General features: G+C 44.9%; 1 protein-coding gene across 1 annotated transcript; it reads left to right on the top strand.

The window, feature by feature from the left end:
• The first annotated feature begins 2,442 nt into the window (after positions 1-2,442).
• Positions 2,443-8,544, top strand: Lect2 (leukocyte cell derived chemotaxin 2). The gene is made up of 4 exons (XM_021215995.1): positions 2,443-2,662; positions 4,092-4,188; positions 5,109-5,254; positions 8,129-8,544. Exons 1-4 carry the CDS (start codon positions 2,617-2,619, stop codon positions 8,293-8,295), a joined length of 456 nt encoding a protein of 151 aa, XP_021071654.1. The 5' UTR covers positions 2,443-2,616; the 3' UTR covers positions 8,296-8,544.
• Positions 8,545-8,586: the final 42 nt, after the last annotated feature.

Raw genomic sequence — 8,586 nt, 5'->3', positions numbered from 1 at the left:
AAAGGTCTGAGGCCTTTGAAAGAGTGTAAGTGTTGCTAAATTGTCCTCTGAAAAGGTTAAACTGTCTTTTATCTTCGGTCAGTGTGCTGATAGCCAAGTCTCAGAGCTCTGCCTAAGTGACAGGAGAAACGCTTGTCCTGTTTTGTAACCATCTGTAAGAGAAACACTGCTAATGCCACCACCCTTTAGTGACGTGTATCCATTCTGTTGTGAGAGTCCATGGACACCTCTGCTCATTTGCCTACTGGTTTGTGTATACGCTGTTCCTTGTAGGAATTCTTAGTATGGGGGGGTGGTGAGAGCAATCAGAATGCACTGCCTGCATGGCTGGAGTTGTCAAAGAACAAATTTAATAAAAGCTTTAAGTAATATATATATATATATATATATATATATATATATATATATATATATATATATATATATATGACTGGTTAGGATATTGGGAAATGGATTGTGTGTATGCTGTGTGTGCAACCCAGACTGACCTTGAATTCAGTGTGTAGTCTGGGATGACCTTGAGCTTCTGATCCCTGTCTCTGTCCCTGAGTGCTGAAATTAAAGGTTTATACCACTGCATCCATCTTATGAGGGGCTGGGAATCAAACCCAGTTTTGTGGGCATCGTGTGTGCTTGGCAAATGCTCTACATCCTGAGAATGTGGTGTGTGTGTGTGTGTGCACACGCACATGCGCACGCGCACTGGTACTGTCGACAGACTATTGTGTTTGACTTTCATCAGGATATTATTTTCTTTATATCAGCAAACGAATCCTTTGGTCTCCGGTGTTTTAGACATTGAAAGGTCTAATCTATTCCAAAACTGAAAAAAAGAAATCCTATGTGGATTTCATGGTTTACAATTCCCCTTCCTTCCCCTCTCTTCTTCTTTTGCATGGCAATGCTGGTCCACTTTGATGTGCGGATCAAGCTTTTATTTCCTTCCAGATGTCTCCCTGCTGCTGTATCCTTTCCAGGAGAGTCTGAAGTGGTGTGCCTACTGTGTGCTGTATACTGTATGCATCTGGGCCTGCTTCTGGATTCCGTTTCTCCGCAGTGATCTACTCTTGTTCTTGTCAGAATCAATTCGGCGAGGCCTGCACTGCGGTGGCCCCGTGTACACCACACTCCGTGGAAAGCTGCGTGAAGTCACGTGCAGTCTCGCCTGCACCGTTCTGTTACTGTTGCAGCCTCCGCCTTCCGTGGCCTCAAGAGGCATCCAGTGTTGCTCACTGCTATGGGGTGTTCTGGGGTGTCTTCAGCCATGAGTCTCTTTTGCATGTGGCTCTGCATTGTGTCCTCAGGGCAGCCTGTCAGCCTGGCACTGGCAGAACACCGGAAGCAGAGTGCAATGACAAAGACCAGGCCAGGCTGCAGGCACACACCGTTAGCTCTGACTCACTTGGTCAAAGCCACAGAGCTGAGCCAGGAGCTGAGCCAAAACCGAGGGCTGGGGAAGTGCCCAGGAAGACACAGGATAGGGTGTGGCTGCAGATGGGGAAGTGTTACATCACAAGTTTCCTACAGCTGCTGACTAGGTATGCAAGGGAAGGGGCTTCATGGAAATGTCTAGTCCTCATCTGACACTGAGGGTAGCGAGGAGCTGGTCGTTTATATGTGGAAATTCAGATTCAGAAATTGTAATTACAAATAAAAAGTACAGAGGGAATCAGAATGTTGCATCCGTGTCTCCAATAATTGACAAATTAATGTTTTGCGGAGTTGTCAGTGACTTTTTTTTTTTTTTCAGAAACAAAATATTTTAGAGCTTAGGTAGTCGTGACTCTCCACATGGTTCACTCCTCTCCAGCCTGTGCCGCATGTGTTCGCATCAGTATTATACATGCAACATTTACGAAGGGTAACACTTTTTGTTTGGAAGATTTAAAGAAAGGATATAGTATTTGATACATAATTTTAGAAGTGCTTTTTCATTCAATAGTCTATTTAGGATCTAACTTTATTTATATATAGTCTTTATTTAAGCTCTTACACTCTATTGAATGGCCTATTTCATAGTTCAACTATAATTTCCTCTACTGGTATATTCCTTGGGTGTTAATTTCCACCATTATAAGCATTTAAAATCACATGCTTAAAAGAAACAAGCATAATTTATCAAACCATCAGTGTTATCTATAAATCTTATGTAGATGAAATCTAATTGGATGACTGAAAACCCACCACTCCTAAGATGTATGCTGCTCTTGGTGAGAGTTCTCCCGTGTTACTAGTCAGCTCTTTCCTGAAACATGCAGGATCCACAGGAAGAAAGGCCTCCAGCAGACAGTAACAACTATAGCACCATTCGCCCTCCAGACCCAACCAAAAGGCATCAATCTGCATCCAGCTTTATCATGCCTGTTAATATTTAGTCAGTATTTCTGATAGCATTGGCTGCTTCTCCAGATCAAAGGCTTTGGCTGGCCAAGGTCTCCATGCGATCAGACAGCTCTCCACGGAATGTTACAGTTTAACCCGACTCATCTTGCTTTCTGTGTCTCTTACTAGATCTCAGATAAACATAATTACCAGAGAAGATTCACTCAGTCCGGGGTGAACCCTGTGTGCATGGAACAGGTCTAACTAGAGGGAGAAACAGGAAGGAAAACTCAGATGTTTCCCACAACAATCGTCATTTCAGCTGCGTTGATTTCCTCTGGTAAGTCCAAAAAGGACAACATTAGAATCCTGGCTAACTTAGGAATTATATACCCTATTTACCCCCGATTTCAGGCACAGACTTAAAAGTCAATCATAGCAGAATGCAACATAAAATTTGGTATTAATAATTAAAGTTGGAGTAGGCGGGGATGGTGTAGCGGATGGAGCAGGTGGATTTCTCCAGCATCTCTTCCCAATGCTCTGATTCTTCAGTCGGGGAATGTAAACTCAGAGCAGGGAGACTTCCAGACAAGCCTTCAATCCTGGCCTGGAACTTAATCAGTAACACCTCCCCCAGCCCATCCCTCCTCACCGAAAACCCTAGAAGATGAAAGTCTCCAGTGAGACTTGGATGTGGGAAGTTCCCGATGCAAAGTTCCGTTGGTGCTCCCAGCAGGCAAGACGAACAGATGAATAAGCTGCCCACAAGATTCCTCAGATGCCAGGACAACACTGGTTCCACACGGCTATAGCCTGATCATAGCATTCATTTGAAGCTTAGCTCCACATTAGAAGGCTTTGAGACTCACATTCGAAGTTACAGTAATGAATATACTTAACGGCCATTTTCTGTAGCTTTTCTTCACAGGATATATATTAGTGAAGAGTAAAATGACTTTAAAGAAAACCAATCACTAAATCAGCAGGCTCTTGCTTTTGATTCAAAGTGAGAGGCTAAAACTGTTAACTGTAACCCTGTGACTATCAATACTGGGAATCAGGGATTCAATACAACTAACATTACTTATGATATTAAAGGGGTAAGCTGCACTTAAAGTTTGCACAGCATATGATGAGAGACAGCGCCTCTGACTGGGTTTACTCTTCGGAACCTCCACACAATCATCTCTGCTCCCGTCCCAGCATCCTCTGGGTCTCACTTCAGGCTAACTGTGGTTTGTCACTTTTGATCCCGTCTCAAATATCTATTTCTATGTTTGCAAATATGAGATTTAGTTCACACTGCGTAAAGTGGGCAAGTTCAGAGTATGGCTCATTTGCGAGTTCAGAGTATGGCTTGTTTGTGAGTCAAACATTTGCTTGGATGCCACTCTTACACCTGATTATAACACATTTCGAAGTTCCTGCACAGCTTCCTAAGATTTGTCTGGCTTTTAAGCTGCGCTCCTTTCTTTTCACTTAGCCATAGAGGTCCCCAGGTCTGGTAGCAAACAAAGGAAAATTGAAAAGCACACTATATACCTTGTATTCATGAACGATTTCAAGCATTGATATAACGGAGGCTCATGCGTATAAATAAGGATTTTATATCCCACAGAATTACATAGCCATGGGACTATGTTTTATATCCGAATCAGCTATCCACAGGAGAAACTAACCAAATGAGGTGGGATTAGATCCCAGTGTCCTGGAAAGACACACATAAGAGACACAGGCTGCCCACGGCTCACATTTCTCCTCTGTAGCCCTAGCAGGACCATGGGCTAACATATGTGCCAGCAAGTCTTCCAACGAGATCCGGACATGTGACAGCTATGGCTGTGGACAGTACTCTGCTCAAAGGTATGAGTGATCACGAACAGCCGCCACGTTGTTGGCTCCTCTCTTCTCGAATTGTCTGAGTCCTGTGTTTCCTAGAGGGCCCATGGTGACCTCCCTCTGACAGACCGGAAGCCAGTGCTGTGTGCAGCCATGACTGTATTTGGAGCAACTTTCAAAATTCTGCTTCAAGGATGGGGTCTGCACTGGAGACAGAGCCAGAAAGAAGGGAAAGAAATCAAAGCAATGTTGTTGTTGTTATTGTTATTGTTGTTGATGTTGTTGGTGTTGATGTTCTTATTGTAGTTATTGATGTTATTGTTGTTATTGCTGTTGATGTTGTTATTGTTGTTATTGATGTTGGTGTATTGTTATTGCTGTTGATGTTGTTATTGTTGATGTTATTATTGTTGTTGAGATTTGACATGCCTGAGAGGAGTCCATCACTGTATTAGAAAAGAATTTATACCAGATGAAGTTTATAAGTACTTTTGTTACAAGAAAAAAAATTGGAAAACACATTTTGAGAAGGAGTGAGTAGCCCAGTGGTACAGCACTGGCCTAGTTACACCCATCAGGCCCTGGGTTTGATTCCCAACAAGAAGGAGTCAAGGTTCAGAAAATCTACTTGTACACTTTGTTTTCAAAACACCACATAATAATACTATCATAAACCTTAAACATTATTGTTCTTGTTTTTACTATCTAAGGCTTATTGTAAATCAAATATGATTTTAAATAATTCAGTCTTTACAATATGATCATTAGTGCATGCAGACAGAGAGACTAAAACTGGGCTAAACAGAGTAAAATATCCTGGGCACCAAAACATCTTCTGGCTGCTTCAAGTTTTGATGCCCAAGGCTGGGAGCTGTGCACCAAGAGCATAATCCTGGCAATGCATCCTGGGACACCCCCTCTGATGACACTTATTCATATTCTAGAACCCAAAGGCATCACCCAGGTGTGGACGTCCTGTGCTCGGATGGATCTGTGGTGTACGCACCATTCACCGGGAAGATAGTGGGCCAGGAGAAACCCTATAGAAACAAAAATGCCATCAATGATGGCGTTCGACTGTCTGGAAGAGGTAAGAGTATCGATCTGGGACACGGTCCGGGTGCGAGGCTTAGTTATTTAACGCAGGTTCCAAACACAGATGCTACGTGTTTCTTCCAAGATAGTGAGATCTAGAACATACAGGACAACCCAAGCATAAAGGTGCCTCATGATTCCCCAAAGCCTGTCTATGTAAAAAGATCACCAACCTCCACAGCTGGCCTGGCTGTCCCCCTCTGTGGCCCGGGTACTTTTGCTTAGAAGACTGTCTGGGCAGAACTGACATCCACAACAGGCACAACTCCATTTACCAGACCTCCATTTACCAGAGTCCTACAACCCACTAACTGGTGCAGCAGCCAAATGAGAACTATTGCCAACAGACACACACCTTCATTTACCAGAGTCCCACAATCCACTAACTGGTGCAGCAGCCGAATGAGAACTACTGCTGAATGCCTCTCTTTGGTAAGGCCGGTCCCCAGGGTCTGCACTGGCTTTGCTCATTTGAATTCTACTGAGATCCAATATGTGAACAAACCTGTCCACTGCGCAAGAGTGGAATTCCATGAGCTGTTAACATTTGGGCAACAAGACAGAACAGGACCAGCCTCCCAGATGCCCCCTGTGCTGGCAGGGACAGTCACTAACCCTCATCACGTTAGTCTGGCCTGTCTGGAAGGATAGGTGGAATGAAGCAGTCTGCGCTATTTCTTATGAGGTTCCTTGAATTACCTATCACGGTTGGGAAATTCACCCTGCCCCATGTTCTTACACCTATGTTCATTCTTTTTGTTTTTACGCTTAATAAATATAGCTTATTAGAAGGGGGGAGCAGTCCTGATCATGGAAGTGGGCTAGTGAGCTGAGCATAAAATCCCCAAAGGCCCACGTTCATTCTTGTGTTACACGTACTCCACTCCCATCTCTAGATGGACACTATAGTAACTTCCGGTTTTAGGGAAACGTTGCTAGGAATGCTCTGACGCCTGTTGTGGTGCTAAGGTCAGAAGCTAGAGCTGTGTGCGCACTAGCTCGTTCACTGGGCTGTGCATGCCCAGTCCCTCTTGCACTGTGTGTGTGTGTGTGTGTGTGTGTGTGTGTGCCAGAGAACATGCATGTATGAGCATGCGCATGAGTGCTTATGGAGGCCACAGGACAACCTTGCCTATTTTTCCTCAGGTGCTGTCTACCTTAGTTTTCTTTTCCTTCAATTTTTGACATTTATTTACTTATTTTTGTGCATGAGTCTATGAGTAGGTGAGGAAACCCAGTAAGGCTTTAGGAGGCCACCCATCTATTCCTTTCTAGGGTCACAGGATCTGTCAGGTTTGGATGAATCTGATTACTTTGTTAGGTCTTAGCCACCGTGACCTTGGCTTTGGCTAGAAAGGGACAGAGTTTCATGACACCAATTTCTGCTGACATTTAAGCAACAGAAAACAGCCAGGAAACAGCTCTTCAAAGGCTTGGGGTCCCTCAAAGGCTTGGTGATGAGTTGTTCCTTGGAACATTCCCCTCCCCCTTTACTGTGACAAAAACAGAAAAAAACCAAACAAAAACAAAAAACAAAAAAACAAGCCAGTTTGTCAGGCAGAAAGGACATGTCAGTGGGAGCACGGTGCGACTGCTCAAACTGGATCTGTAGTTGGGAAGCAGAGATGAACTCTGGTGCTCCCCAGGCTCCTCCCCCCTTCTCCTTTATTCAGTCTGAGCCCTGTGCCCATGGTGCCGCTCATATTAGGAAGAGCCTTTTCTCCTTGATTAAACCTCTGTGGAAACCCTTTTGACTGTCTTCTAATGGTTCTAACTCCAGTCAGACGGACAGCCAAGATTAACCATCACACCACCACAGAAGTGACATATATGTCATTACAAGATGGGGCTGGGGAAGAGAGCCTGCTCTGTAAAATCCGTGCCCCTCAAGCACAAGGACTGAGTGGCACCTCCTTAACCCACATCTAAAACCCAACATGGTGCTATGCCCTTTAACCCCAGCACTGGAGAGGTCCAGGCAGAGGATCTCTGGGACTTGCTGACCAACCAGCCTAGCATAATGGGTGAGCTTCAAGCTAATCACTTACGCGCGCGCGCACGTACACACACACACACACACACACACACACACACACACACACACACACACACNACACACACACACACACACACACACACACACACACACACACACACACACACACTCTGAGATAACAGCCACAAGGCAGAGAGAGAAAGAGCTAACTGGGAATGGAGCAGACTTGTGAAACTTCCAAAAGCCCACTCACTCCCTGGGACACACCTCTTCTGACAAGGCCACGTCTCTCCCAAAAAGTTCCAGTTGGAGACCAGGCATTCAAATATATGCGTCTACAGGAGTCATTCTCAAATTACCCATGAGCCGAAATAACTCCTTCCTCCAGTCAGACTAGGGGGTTACTAGGTCAGGTGATCAATGCATCCATGTATTAGGGTTCATCTTCAAGTGGTCCCAGGGCATCCCACCTGCCTGTGGCTACTTCTCGGGTTCCAAATTCCACTGTGGCCAGCACGTTCAGAACTCAATGTGCTGTCGTACCTAGTGTGTATTTTCAGGTGTAGGAGATGCTGCCCACAGTTTCCCAAAGTGGCTGTTTGGAACAAGGTATCTTATTGGCCCAATGTTGTTCAACCAATAGGCTAGCAGGCTGGCCGGGGGGTGCATCAGCAGGAAGACATCCACCTCTACCTCCCCAGGGCAGAGATTACAAGCACATACTACAACTCTCAATGTTTCACTGGTTATAGGGGTAAAACCCAGATTCCCAGGCCTACAAGGCAAGTGCTATACCAACGAACTTAGCCCCATGTTTTAAATTTCTGACTCAAGGCTACAGCAGCCCAAACCATCTCTTCATTTTTCTTTCAGGTTTCTGTGTCAAAATTTTCTACATTAAGCCAATTAAGTATAAAGGTTCTATCAAAAAGGGGGAGAAGCTGGGCACCTTGCTGCCCCTGCAGAAAGTTTACCCGGGCATACAGTCGCATGTACACATTGAAAACTGCGACTCCAGTGACCCCACGGCATACCTGTAAACAGGGACAAAGACCAGATCTTCTAAATTCAAAGCCATCTCAGAAACTGGGACACGCCCTGCTCCTGAAGAAACGTGCATTCTAACAGAAACACAAATCTGTGTAAACACTCACAACCCTGATTCCAACTCCTCGCCACTCTGACGGGTGACTCTGGTCGGCCTGCCACCTCGAGGGCCAGGGAGTTTTACGTTTTCGAATTTTTGGGTTCTGGTGACTGAAATAAATGAATGACACAACCCCCATGTGTCCTGAGTGTGTTTCTGAGATCTCTGAACCAGCCACTTCTCT

This window comes from Mus pahari, chromosome 16, assembly GCF_900095145.1.
Source record: "Mus pahari chromosome 16, PAHARI_EIJ_v1.1, whole genome shotgun sequence".
Classification (NCBI taxonomy): Eukaryota; Metazoa; Chordata; class Mammalia; order Rodentia; family Muridae; genus Mus; species Mus pahari.
The sequence above is the reverse complement of the archived record's forward strand: the minus strand, read 5'-3'. Positions and strand labels throughout refer to the sequence as shown.